The 14,504-nt window shown below is 34.4% G+C and overlaps 2 protein-coding genes across 2 annotated transcripts; both read right to left on the reverse strand.

The window, feature by feature from the left end:
- Positions 1 to 6,050, reverse strand: LOC144545578 (Major facilitator superfamily protein). The gene is made up of 5 exons (XM_078294145.1): positions 5,500 to 6,050; positions 4,602 to 4,861; positions 4,327 to 4,425; positions 1,157 to 1,327; positions 1 to 690 (listed from the first exon to the last, which is right to left on the reverse strand). Exons 1-5 carry the CDS (start codon positions 5,909 to 5,911, stop codon positions 73 to 75), a joined length of 1,560 nt encoding a protein of 519 aa, XP_078150271.1. The 5' UTR covers positions 5,912 to 6,050; the 3' UTR covers positions 1 to 72.
- A 4,030-nt stretch (positions 6,051 to 10,080) lies between these two features.
- Positions 10,081 to 13,213, reverse strand: LOC144545729 (Tetratricopeptide repeat (TPR)-like superfamily protein). The gene has a single exon (XM_078294277.1). The coding sequence runs from the start codon at positions 12,973 to 12,975 to the stop codon at positions 10,219 to 10,221; it is 2,757 nt and encodes a 918-aa protein (XP_078150403.1). The 5' UTR covers positions 12,976 to 13,213; the 3' UTR covers positions 10,081 to 10,218.
- Between the last annotated feature and the right edge of the window lie 1,291 nt (positions 13,214 to 14,504).

The following is a 14,504-nucleotide window of genomic DNA, read 5'->3' on the forward strand; positions in this document are numbered from 1 at the left end:
AACAAAAAGAATAATCATGCATGATCTTTTACTTTGTAAGATATTTTTAATATCATCATCTTGCTTGTTTGCTCACACTTCATCCACATTACCTAGTTTAGCAAGCTGCACTGTTTCCTCGAAAAATTCACTATCCGATTCACCACCACTACTACCCTTACCCTGTGATTTCAACAAGTCCGGTGGGACCAATACTTCGTTTGGGCTCACATTAGGCACAAGAAAGATGAAAAACAATGTGCAAAGCCGAAGCACATTCCTTATAAACAGAGCAAGCCACAAGTTTGTGAAGTCGGTTCTCGTAACATGCAAAGCTCGTAAAAGAAGCCCTCCTCCAATTTTATGTGTCAAAGAACCGAGGCTATCGATGCACATGAGGAGTGCGAAAAATGTACCCTCGATGCCCAACGGGCAAAGCTTTGTGCTCAAAACAATCATGGGAATCCATCTGATTCGGGTTATGATTCGTGAGGTGCATTCTTCCATGATTACAAAGATTGGATCGGGTAGACCTAGCTTTAGGTTCCAACGTAGCACAAAGAAGAGGTCGAGTATGCCGGATACACCGTACAAGAGTTGAGCATAGAAGAGGAGGGTACGGAATCGGAAATTCTTCAAGAATTTGTGGTAGATCAGAACACCTACCATGGATGCCATGGCCCCTATTGCATAGATCATCCCTACAAACTCCTAAATTAAATCAATTGTGAGAAGCCACAGTTAGTTCGAGCCTATTCTGTAATTCAATTACCAGAACAGGTTGTGGTATTAGGTACTAAGTACAAATGAAAATTTAACTACAGGAAAACTTTGCTTTGAAAAGATAGTGAGAAAATTTGAATAATAGTAACTCTTATAAATAGGAATGCTGGAATGCTCATGCCCCAGCAAGTTTTACCAGAAAGTCTTTCAGAGAAGGAACCAATTTGGAGCGGGTATCTCCGATGAACACCCGATCATTCGATCTACATCGAGATTCGTGCGTACATATTAAAATCATAAACTGCTAAATATGGCACACGAATCTCAACACGGACCGAAAAGCCCAAATTAGACATCAGATCAAATTTGGTCTGATGCCCATCAGAGCCCCTTAGCCTTTTCTTGATTTTTGCTTTTGATTTCTATGTAATAAAAAGGGAAAAAAAAAATGTACCTGAGAAAAATGAGGCCCAGCAGTTTTGTCGGTGTACCAGTAAAACTGGCCTTCATGAGTGCTAACACTGAGTGCCAAGGAAATAAACATGTAGAGCGATGGCTGCCACACCGCCGAGATCTTTATCGTCCTTCCCATACCACTCACCGTCGTGCCGACCTTCTCCCATGCCTGTGAAGAACCAATGCCAATCAATCAGCAAATAAAATTTCCGTTTTACTGGTAAATACATGTTCAAATACTACCACAGACAGAACACTTCCTGACATTTTCAAGATTGAGCAGATATGACATGTTGGTTCTGCTTCTTTTACATATTTTTTCACGGTTCAATCAACAATTCATGCTTGACATTGCATTACACCTAACTGGTAGCTTTTACCAGTAATTTAAAAAAAGACATTTCATTACACAATTGCTAAGTCTTGTAGCTACAATTTGGGTTTTAGTCTGATGTCAAAATTCTTCAAGTAGATACATGAATCAATATGAATATTGAAACAAATTAGCTTTGTAATTGGATGCGAGTTTTGTTGAAAACCAAATAAAAAGAATGAAAAAATAGCACAAGTTTTCAACATTGCACACATATTTATGGTAATAAAATCTTAAAAACTAGAAAATGTGGTAATGAATAAACTAAACTAATTAGTTTCTTATGTATCATAATTTAATGTACATAACAAAATTTAATTGTACTTTTAAATAGATAAAAAATCACAACCGTGAAAGTTGTATATAGAAAAACCTAGGGTTCCCTCAAAAAAAAAAAAAAACTATTAACTTCACTTAAAAATAGTTCAAAAATTTCAATCCACTCGAAAAATATCATGCTTAGATCTCATGACAAAGATAATACAGTAATACCCTTTAAATTAAATTGAAAATTCTTTGTCAATATTAAATAATTAGATGATTTCATTCGAACTTTTATTATAAAAAAAATATTAAATTCAACATGGATTAAAAAAAAAAAGCCTATTGACACCACTTGTTACAGAGGAGCCGAAATGTTTGAAAAGATATTATCAAATATTAAGCCTTCATAAAATGTTGCCGACTTCAATTGACGCTGACGCATGTGCAAGTCCAATAGCTGGTCAAATTTGTCTATTCCGTTATTTATTATAATATTAATATTTCATATTTCATATTTTTAACAATAATATTTTATTATGGAATGGATAACTCTCAACAGTTTTGATTAAAATTATACTTTCATTGTATCTAAATTATTTGTACGAATTATCAAAAGTTAGAGCACAAAGAAAAATACATTTCTTCAATACTGTCAAATCTGTAGCACAGGACACGTGCTTGGACACCTGCGCGACACGCATTGACACGGTCAAATCACATTATTCTATGCACACAGTCAATACATTGACACGGTGGCGACACTTCTTAAACACGTCAAGCTCACTTCGTTTTCTTTTGTACACCTATTGCGCAAAAAAAATATATAATAACTTCTCGTTTCACATAAATTAAACCAAAATAGTATTATTGACCGTATCAAGAGCCGTGTTATGCACTTACGCTTATAATTTTTTATAAAATATCGTGCTGTACTGAATCCGATTAGACATGATTGATTGTCAAATTGATTGAGTTCACATTGTCTTGGTTGACTTTAAAAATGCCCATTTATAAAGATATATATCTAGTTAATCTCCAGTTTAAAAGCTCATTGGATGCTCCAGAATATTTTAGAACGTAAATTACACATCAGACAAAGTACCTGAGATGCAATTTTTTAACTAACTGGAGAGGATCCAATACATTTAATTTCTTACCAAGAGCCTCGGAAATTTTTTATACGTAGAAATTAAGAAAAAGGAAGTGAAAGAAATATAGATAGTACATCATATTTTTTTATTGGTTGAAAGATTGGTAGAATTTTTATTAATTTTAAAAATTAAAAAGTTTGAAATGATAGGAATTATACTGATTTAAACTTAGTTTTCTTTTTTTTATTTGATGCATAGATAGAGAGAATTCTTATATTAGATCTTTAGTAAAATATAAAAAAAATTTACAAAAATAGATGAAATGTTCTATTATATGTAAATTTTAGGATAATCTATCTATTTTTTTGTAAAAAAAATTATATTTTCTAGAAAAAAAATTAAAGGAAAAAAATACAAACTGCTTTAGAACAGTAGAATTCCTACCTATCCAAACTATTTTATTTTTAAAATTTGTAGAAATCCTACCAATCTTTCTACCAATTAAAAACATAATACACTCTTTCTTTTTCTCTCACTTCCTTTATTTTAATTTGTACAGATAAAAAGTTCCTAAACCTCACCCGTTAATGATGGTTGTTTGTTAAGGGCCCGTTCAGCAGCCTGGTAGGGAATAGGAATGGGTGTGGGTGTGGGAATCAAAAATTTTGAACTGGATTTTACTGTTTACCGTGGGAATAAAGACTTAGCTCTGAGCAAAAAAAAATTTCCCCACGGTGAACAGTAATCTGCCGAACGGGCCCTAATTGTGCGGTCCCTGTTGGTTTTTGACTTTTGTTGTGAATAAAAGGGAATTATTTGTCAACTAGAACTAAATCTTTGAATAAACGAGCGTACGTAGTCGTTTTCTTTGAATTTATATATCTTAATTATATTGAATTTTACGTAGTCGTTTTTACTACTAATAAAAATATCTTGGCATACTGCATACAGCTAGAGAACTATCACTAAAAGCAAAAGGAATTGAAGTAATTTGCAGGGATTTTTCTTTTTTGGGAACTTCTCAACTCCACAATTTAATTTTCTTTGACTATAAAAATAATTCCAATTAATTTACATGTTGTACTACTAATATTGGGTAAAGGTATTGTTATTTTGTTATTCATAAATTTAATTGGGCAAATGAATTATACTCTATAATTCATTTGCTCAATTAATTTATAGTTGACAGCATATACACAATTTTATCCTTCTTATTTCATATTATAATATGAAATACGAATTGGGGTCCATTTACCTCTTTTATATAATTTCGAGTAAAATGTTTAGATACTGTAGAACTGATTCTCATTCGCAGTATAAAATTTTTACATAATTAATTTTAATTTACGTTTGATTTCTATAGTTAGAAAGTCTTGACTCCGCCTCTAGTAACTATACTGTAAAAATCAAAATTCAGTAGTTTAAATTTGCTGCACTAACCTTCTCTTTATTTGAAACCTTGTAATTCTTCGATTCAAACAGCACAAATCCAAGTAGAACCAGAAGCACCGCCGGTACCGCCATCAACGAGAGCGCTGCCTTTATTTAGAGAAAGCAAATTCATGCATAAAATAAGAAAGAAATTAGTTATTTCCCCTCTCAAGATTATTACTAAAATTACATATAGTTTGATTACATTCATCCAGAGCTAATTGTAAAGAGGAATCATAATAAAAAAAAAAGAGAGGAGGAAACAAAAGCGTGTTGAGACCGACCTGAGGTCCAAGATGATGCACAAGAAACCCGCTACTGGAATACCCGATAAGGGCTCCGAAAGAAGATAGAAACCCGCAAAGGCTTTGCATATCAGGTGCAAGCTTGGGTTTGTTAATGCTGTTTGTTGCGATGCATGCATCGATAGTTACATCCGCCATTGCAACACAAACAGATACCCCCACAAAGCACAAAAGGGCCATGGCGACCGGGAGGCCGGTAATGGCAGATACGGTAAAAGAAGCCACTGTTCCAATTATTCCTGTAGCAAAATTTGAATTTATAGTGGGAGAAATGTAAAATATTGAATAAATTTGTCATGATTGCTCTCTTGGTTGTGTTAATTTAATAATCATTTGTTATGGTTGTTTTGAAGAATATTAACAGAGGAGATGAATTGGTGACTACAAACATTTGCAAAATCCATCTGAAATTTGAAAATTAAATATGTTTTTTATTTAATTTCCTAGAATTACAGATGTAGAACTATGCATTTTTTCCAAATTTGGCTAAAAGAACTATGCTCTAAATTAATACCTTTTGTGTTACTGTAAGACAACTAAAGGAAAAAAAAAATACTATTCAAAAATAACTTTTTCCATTTTCAAATTTGGAATATAAATGCTATCTTCTTACCTAAGCTTCTGGCTTGAGAATTGAGATGCCATCATGAAAATCCAAATTAAGAAAGCTTCTTCCCTTTTAAATTTGAGACCAACAATGGCCTCAAACCCTTTTGTTTTATTTAATTATCACCCAACTATAAACAAAGAAAAGGAAATACCATCTAATTTACTAAGGCCTGTATTTTACTGACATGACAACTAACTAAATAATCAAAACAAAACAATTATTATCAACTACACAAAAAAAGAAAAAAAGAATTCAGAAATGTCATACCGGCAAACACGAAATACGGCCGGCGGCGGTACCCATACACCGGAAAAGCATCGGTAAGCACACCCCAAATGGGTTTCATTAGCCACGGTATATAATAAAACCCGCTAAACATCTGCACATCCGATGGCTGTACCTTTTGCACATCCTTCCAGTAATAATCCGTCACGACCCGAGAGAACGACCCGGTAAATCCCTGGCTAAGCCCGTAGACCAAGAACACACCGAAAATGAAACTCGGGTTTAGTTCCCGGCTGAGCATAGCAATCCATGTGACAGGCTGTAAGATAAGCTCAATTCCGAATGTGGAGCCATGCTGGGTTGATTGATGTGACCCGGGCCCATCTTCCGGCTTCTCGGGCTCGTCAGAAGCAACCGATTGCCGGTGAACAAGTTCCTGGGTTTCTGAGTCCATGGCATTTGGGAGGGCTTGAGATTGGGATGTGAATTGGATTGGTTTTTCTCTTTTCTTCTTTCTCTTCTTTTTTTATGAATTCTCATAGAAGGTATCTGGTGACTTAAAAAAGAGTTAGTTTATTTCTCCATCTGCCAATGAAGGTCACACACAGGTGACAGGCCAAGTAATAAATTCTACAACAGGGTACTATTTGCTAATAAACCCCCAGATAATTTGTAAATAGCAAAATATAATAAATGTACTTAATTTAAGAATTCTATATGCAAAGGGGGACAAATTTTATGGCAAGAAGAAGTAATTAGTTCTAATAAAGAATATACGTTTTGGGTTTATGAAGAATTATTTTATTAATTCACACTTTATGTTAATAAATTAATTATTTTAATATATTTATAACCATATAAAGTTGCTTAAATATGTCGGTAAAACTATTAGAGAAATTTTTTGTAACTCGTGACTTGCTCAAAATCAATTTAAATTTAGCTTGAATTTGTCTCAGATTGGACCCTTTTTTTGCCAGCTTGAGCTTGAACTTGAATTCTGAATTGTTTTATTTTAACTCGCTCTACCTTGATTCTTTTCTAGACCAACATGTTGGTAAAAAAATCTATTATTTTCCTATTCTTTTTGTTAATTTTGCTTTACATGATCTCAATACAAAATCATGATGTTGTATAACAAAAAAATTCCGAGGGCATTAGTGCAAAATCAGCTATTTTGATGATTACTTTTAAAAAAGAAGTCCCTGCAGATCAGGACTAACAAGAAGTACAAAAGAAAATAATTAATTAAAATCGCATGTGAAGTTTTGAGTTCATCCACTTCTCCACTTATACAGACTTGAATGGAGAAATTTAACAGAGCAATTTTAACTTCATGCAGCGCACAGACTATAGAATCAAACCATCTCTCTGCGTGGTTGGTACGCTGTATGAAGTGAAAAATACCCTGTTAAAATATTTACCCAGATTTCAGGCACCTGGATCAAAACTAGACCGCCCAATCTAATCCTACGGTTAAAATCTTCTTCAGGTTCTCCAATAAATACTATAAAATTGGAGAGGATCCGAGCTCATATTTTTTATAGGAAAAGGTTCAAGGTTGTAACCAAGTGAGGTGGTTTTAGGGCTTTTAAAAGTCAACTAAATGGTTTAAATTAGCGAACTAAAGTTCTCGGGGAGGTATACCCTTTTGTTAATTTCGAGTACAAAATAAATTGATGCATCTCTGTAGACAAATATATAACGGGTCAAAAATAAACTATAGAAGCTCTCAGTTCACTTGTTATAGATAAGTTATCTTCAGAATGAGAACAGAAAAACATGATTCCTTACCTTAATCTTTGGCAATTGGCATTCTTCATTCGTCTTAAACAAAAGGGGGAATTTCACGTATACCCCTCAAAAACTTCAAAATTACGTATTTCCCCCTCTAAAATTTAAAATTACATATTCCCCCCTCTAAAATTCAAAAACTCACATATTTACCCATTTTATTGTCTTTTCTATTAAAACACATTCTAAATTTATAAAATACATATTTTACCCTTTTATTAAAAAACATAAAACACCCATCTGACTCCAATTTGAATATAAAGGTTCCTCTACCGTCTGAATTGCTTTGAGATCCGTGCGCGCTAGATTAGCACGAATCTTGAAGCGAACAAACATTGAAATTGATGCAATGTACACAGATCTTAATGCGATGCACACAGATCAAAATTGCTTTGAGATTCGTGCGGGCTAGATTAGTACGAATCTTGAAGCGAACACACAATAATCTTATTGCAATACGTGCGGATCGGACGGTAGAAAAACCCTTCAGATTCAAATTTGAGTTCGATGGGGCATTTTATACTTTTAATGAAGGGTAAAATAGGTATTTTATATATTTAGAATGAGTTTTAATATAAGACAATGAAATTGGTAAATATGTGAGTTTTTGAACTTTAGAGGGGGGAATATGTAATTTTCAAATTTAGAGGGGGAAATACGTAATTTTGAAGTTTTTGAGGGTTATACGTGAAATTCCCCCTAAACAAAAATAATGAGGTTTGCGAGGTTGTTTTAAAAAGGTAAAATTTCAATCTACACCCTTCAAAACCTCAGAATATTTATACAAACACCATGTAAATCTTTTTGAGTGAGTCTATGGACTATGGTACTATGCATATTACGATTTGGCACCGTGATACGGCTCTATATTTGAGTTTTCAAATCCTAATGGTCGATCCTAACCGTTCATCTTGTTCTCCATATTAATATGTGTTTGGAGACCAAATTTTACATTTTTTGAAATTTTTTTACTATTTTTTTAGATTTATTAAAAATCACTGTTTTTGGATGGTCCAAAATTTTCAGATCAAGTGATTTTCTAAATATCTAAAAAAATAGTAAACAAAATTTCAAAAAATATAAAATTTGGTCTCCAAACACATATTAATATGGAGAACAAGATGAACGGTTAGGATCGACCATTAGGATTTGAAAACTCAAATATAGAGCCGTATCACGGTGCCAAATTGTAATATGCATAGTACCATAGACTCACTCAATCTTTTTAGATAAAGAGTAGAACTATGGTGTTCTTAAGCTCACCAAATTTTTTGGTGAGCTCAATTTCAAAATGTACTGGATTGACTTCAAACAAAAAATTCAAACTGGCAAAACTAATATACTTTATAAGTGATGTATTTATATACAAAATTTATAATTTTTTTTTAAATAATTGTTAAGCGGTCAAAATTAGATGAAAAATAAATATATTAATATTAACTTAACATTTTCTTTACGGCTTTACTTTATACTAAATTAATTTTATAATTTATAAATTTTTGCATATAAATACATAAGTAAAGTATTCGGTTTCAATGATTTGAATTCCTCAATTAAAGTCAATCAAATACATTTTGGAGATAAGGTCAACAAAAAAATTGATGGCCAATGTCTACTTTTTCAGGCATTATTGTCTTGAACTAGGGATGATACCCAATGTCAAAGACATTGTTCACCAGACATTGCTAGGATCCGTATCCTCCCAGGTACCTGACTCAAGCAAATTAAAACTGACGGACCAGATTAATTCCAGCCGGATCAAACTCAATTTGGTTCATGTAAAGACTGCAGGGTCCGTTTTAAGATTCGCGTCAGGCTAAGAGAACTGTCCGATTATAAATATCCTCAAATCTGAGAGGATGTGAATTCCACATTGCTAGGGATAATTCTACTTTTTCAGACATAGCTCACCAGACATTGTTGACTTTTTCGTCAAAATGATGCCAATGAAACTAAACTTCAAGTAACAACATTAAAATAATATTTAGGACGAATTTTATGGATATCTTCAAAAACTTTGAAATTACATCTTTCTCCTTCTAAAATTCATAATATTGTGTTTACCCTTCTAAATTTCATAAACCCACAGATTACCCAATTTATTGTGTTTTTATTAAAAAAAAATTTATATATATAAACTGTCCATTTTTTCTTTATTAAAAAAATAAAAATATATAGCTCGTGTAAGTGAAATGCTCAATTTCTAATTGGCCAGTTTGTGAGAACAAAATAATTCGTCTTTCTACTTGTGAAGTAAACGCAAACACAATCAATACATAATTTCACGATTTTTGAAGGACACACATAAAATTTTCCCTTGATTTTATTGAGATATGGACCTAGATCTCCAAATACCAATGACCAAATCTCATCAACTCTTGGTGTCTATTGAAACAAAGTCATTTTTTTAACTAGTTTAGATGATGCATTCATTGATGCCTGCTGTTGGATGTTAGTTGGTATTGCTGGTAATTTGCTATTGGATCCTTAATAGCAACAAATCTTTTGTTGTTGCTGTGGAAAGTAATGCATTTGATTGGTCAGATCAAATTGGGCCCACAAAGGTATAACTAGATGTAATCAATTGGGTTGGAGGCCTGCTGAGTATCAATGCTAAACATTATAAACTGATATAATAGTTTGTAATGATCCATTAAAAGGCCTAGCAAAAATATTATCAGAAAATAACCTTATTAACTACCTATATATACATGTATTTTAAGAACAAAATAGAAGTATCAATACAATTTCTTTTAAGATACAAATGACAATTCAGCAACTTACCAGTATTGAACAGTTTTGGTAAACAAATCAATATATAGATAAAGTAGATGGAAAGCAAATTAAATTATTTCCTCTATGACAAATTGACAAGATAAGATATACATACAGAAAAGAAACTCAAAAACAAAAAAATAAATTACAACTTATTACATACAGTATTAAAAAAAAAAATTGAAATAAAGCAACTCAGTTGTCAGAACTCATCTGCTTCATCCACAGAGACCACTTAACAGACTCGAGAAATTTCTCGTTTCTCCGCATTGCCGTGACAAGATTTGCATATGTAACCTTATCAGGGTTTATTTTCTTACTCCTCATTTCTTGCACCAAACCAACCGCCTCTTCAGGCATGCCGGCAATACCATACGCCTTAATCAGAGTATTATACCCGTATAAATCAAGCCCGAGACCTCTCTCTCTCAACTCCTTCAATACATTTGACACCTCCTCTATCCAACCCTTCTTCCCATATATATTAATCATGGTGTTATAAGTATAGTGATCAAAATTGTACCTTGCATCTTTCATCTTTTGCAAAATGCTGTTGAATTCGTCCAATAGATTTGCCTTGCCGTAAGCATCTAGCATTGAGTTGTATGCCTCGAGTGAAATCGGGTAGCCCGCATTCTCCATTTGTTGTGCTAGGGATGCCAATTTTGAAAATTTCCTATTTTGCCCATAGGCTGCTATCAAAGTGTTGTATGATCTTACATTAACTAGGCCTTGTTTACACGCCATGTGAAACACCCTATTGGCCTTGGTCAATAACCGGGCTTTCCCGTAAATATCCAGCAATACATTGATTGTTATGGTGCTTGGAGCAAACCCTAATTTGATCATTTCCTCAAACAGTCGGGATACTTCATCAACTGGCAATGCATGGCCGCAACAATTTATTATACAATTGTACATTGCCTCATCTAATTGGATCCCAGTTTTCAAGATCCAATAGTAATTGCTTGCCAGTTTCTCTTTCATGTTGCGTTTCTGGTACGTCCTAAGCATGTCACGAAACAAATAAATGTCAGGGGTAATTCTGTCATTCTTCTCTATCACTTCCAATACTGAGCATGCCTCGTGTAGTTTCTCAGCTTTAATATACATCCTCACTACTACACTGTATGCTACCAGATCAAGTTTAGCTCCAGATTTTAGCAAATTTACGTATAAACCCTCAGCCCCAATGAATTTTCGCATGCATGTGAAGACATCGATCATGGTGCATGCAATGTGAATATTGTCGCGGGACCCATTTTTAGGCATGTGGTTATAAACCCTAACAGCATCCTCATACTGGCCGGCCTCCTTGCAAGAACAAATCAACAAATGGTAAAGGTTATCTTCATAAGAGCAATCTCTCCACTTCTTTTCATCCAAAATCCTAATAGCATGGTCAATTAATGAACTTTCGACAAATGCCACTGCTAACAAGGAGCAAGAGGCCGGGTCCGAGAGAACATTCTGGTAAATAGAAGCTTCTAGAAGGCACAGAATTCTCTCCACTCCACCAACTCTTTGATATGCCTGAATAACAGTACTGATAATCACTGAGTACTGACAACCCGCGGCACGCATATCTGCTAGTGTCTCAACTGCATGTGCCACATCAGCATGCCTTGCTTGTAGGTTCACCATTGTGTAGAAATTAGAAGAACTCGGTGTATAACCCGATCTCTTGAGCTCCTTATAGAACGATAGAGCCTCCTTATAATCGTCAACCCGGCCAAATCCCTCTATCATTGATCTATAAGTGGTCTCATCGGGTGTTAACCCAGTTGAATTAAGGCGATTAAAAACCTGTTTAGCTCCGCTCATATTTGACCCCTTACCATACCCGGTAATTAACGTGTTATAAGCAACAATATTTGGTTCAAAGCCGCAATCTTTCATAGAAAGAAACACCGATTCAGCCTCTTTAAATTTACCCCGTTGACTATATACATTAAGCCTCACTAACCAATTCTCCAAATTTGGAATAACCCTATCTTTATCCATAATTTCAATTATCTCCTCTGACTTCTCATATATTCCCAAACGGGTATAAATTGTGATCATGGACGAATAGGCACTTATACATTTGATTTTATAATTTCTCATCTGGCCAAAAACATGCTCAGCTTGTGAAACATTTGAAACCCTTTGAAACATTCCCATGAGCATACCAACTGTGGCGATATCAGGTACCACTCCAGCCTCTAACATAAAATCGTACCATTTTCTCCCCCAATTAATAAGCCCCCTTTTTGCACAAATAAATATGAGCGAATTAAATAACTTCACATTCAATTCACACTCCGAAACTGAGACCATTTCTTCGAGCAATTCCTTGGCTGTGCGCCAGTGCTCTCTCCTTGCCACTGCCCTCAGTGCTAACTGGTACGCATCGGCATTTTTCATCAATTTACCGTGAGATCTCATCCAATCAAAGAACTTAAGTATCCCCCCATCGTTATTTCTCTCGAGTTTCATTAAAATAGAATTGCACATCTTGACAGTAGATTCCGGAGTAACAGTAGATAAATAAGCATCTACCTGACTATTATCTCCTTCTGTTTTTCTGAAACTTTTTTTGCTGTGCGGTACATGCTTTACCGGCTTGCTGACATGCATGCATCTTCTTCTAATGCCTTTCACATTATCATCAATTTGAGTTCTTTTCTTCACTTTTGGATTTACCGATGGTGTGATGCCGATACCAGTACCACTATTTCGAGGTCTGATAGCTAAATCTGTTCCCAGTTGGGTCCCATGGACAGCTTCAATTTGACAAATTTTACCAGTATTATTTAACCTAACATTAACCTGGTATCCCCAAATTGATTTAAGAAATGGCGAATTGAAACCAACCAAATCAGCTACATTCCCAAATGACTTGTTACCTAAAAGTCTGTACCTTTTCGAATCAAAAACATCTTGGGCACTGCAAATTTTGAGGGTAGCCATTTTCTAACCAGAGTTCATCTCTGGTGCCTCAACTCCTCAATCAACTGAAAGCAAAATCAATCAAGGCTTAGCAAGACTAATTAAGAGTAATGAGGTAACAAGTTGGAATAGAGGAAGGAGAGAGAGAGAGAAGAAAGGGTATAAGATAAGAGAAACGATGAGAAGTGATTGGAGGTGTTTCTTATCCAGCGTAGAGATTTTGATTTGAATTGCAGCCTCTCTTCTGCTCTCAGTCACTGATCACTCGTTTAACTTGGAATTCGTATCCTCTGAGATATTTCAAACTTTGCGTGACTTGATGGAAAATCCCATCCGTTTAAATATGTTCTACACGAATCTCGAAGCACACATAATACTGACCCCTACATCACCCCCGAATAGGCACCGGACACGTCGGTCACGCAAAAGTTGAGATATCTCAGAGGAAAACTTCCTACTTGCTTAGAACTTGGATCCATATCCTCCCAGGTACCTGACTCAGCACAATTGAATCGAACAGCTCAGATTTACTCTCATCCGGTCGGGATTCGGGATGATAGAGGGGGCAGGATTATTGTGCTTTGAGATGCGTGCCAATCCATTTCCAGACCGTCCGATTCAATTCTACTCAGTCAAGTAACCTGAGGGGATACGAATTCTGCTTAGAAGCGGCGTGTTTGAAATTACATAAATACCCCTCTATTTTTCTTTAGCAAATGCCAAATGGCCATATGTGAATTCTTATTCACAGGGAAATTTTTAAAATGATTCTCTAATAAGTGAATCTGGACTGTTCTTTTAACTTGTACGAGTGACGAGTCACATTAGTCCGAATCTCAAAGGTAGTGTTCGGCAACCATAGCTTAAAGCTCCTTACTGCTCCTTAGTGCTCTAATGAGTCTTAAGCTTGCCGAACGGGTGCTCCTTTGTCAAGCTTAAAGTTACTTTCTTAGTGCTCATTTTGTCCACTTTTCTTAAGCTTGTCCAAGATTTTAAGCCATAGTTATACATGGCTTAAGCAATTTGCCAAGCTTAAGTCTTCTTAAGAAAGCGATTCTTCAACTTTATTGTCAAACGGGTGCTTCCTAGTACAGCTTAAATTTTAAGCTTGTGACTCTTACTGAACACCCTCAAAGAGAATGAAAGTAAATCTTAGTGGATCCCACTGGAGAATACAAAAGACAATACTGACACGTTGGAAATTACATAAATACCCCTTCATTTTTCTTTAGCAAATGTTGGTTTTTGTCTTTTATTAATTTTTTTTGTTTTGGAGTAATGCTTAGTATTTTTATATCAGTGTTATAAATAACGGTACGTGTTTATCGGACTGACGGAATATCATTAAGTGATTAATATGTAAATAATTTTACATTTTTATTAAAGTTATTTGCAAATAACTCATATTTTTTAAAATAATTAATTTACTTATGAAACTTATTAAATAAATTTATTTTAATTTAATTTATTATTAAATAATAAAATTTCATAAAATTATCATTTAGAAAAGGTCCAAATAATAAGACAAATCAAAACATATAAATCAAAGC

This window comes from Carex rostrata, chromosome 28 (genome assembly GCF_964058835.1).
Source record: "Carex rostrata chromosome 28, lpCarRost1.2, whole genome shotgun sequence".
In the NCBI taxonomy this organism is placed as follows: Eukaryota; Viridiplantae; Streptophyta; class Magnoliopsida; order Poales; family Cyperaceae; genus Carex; species Carex rostrata.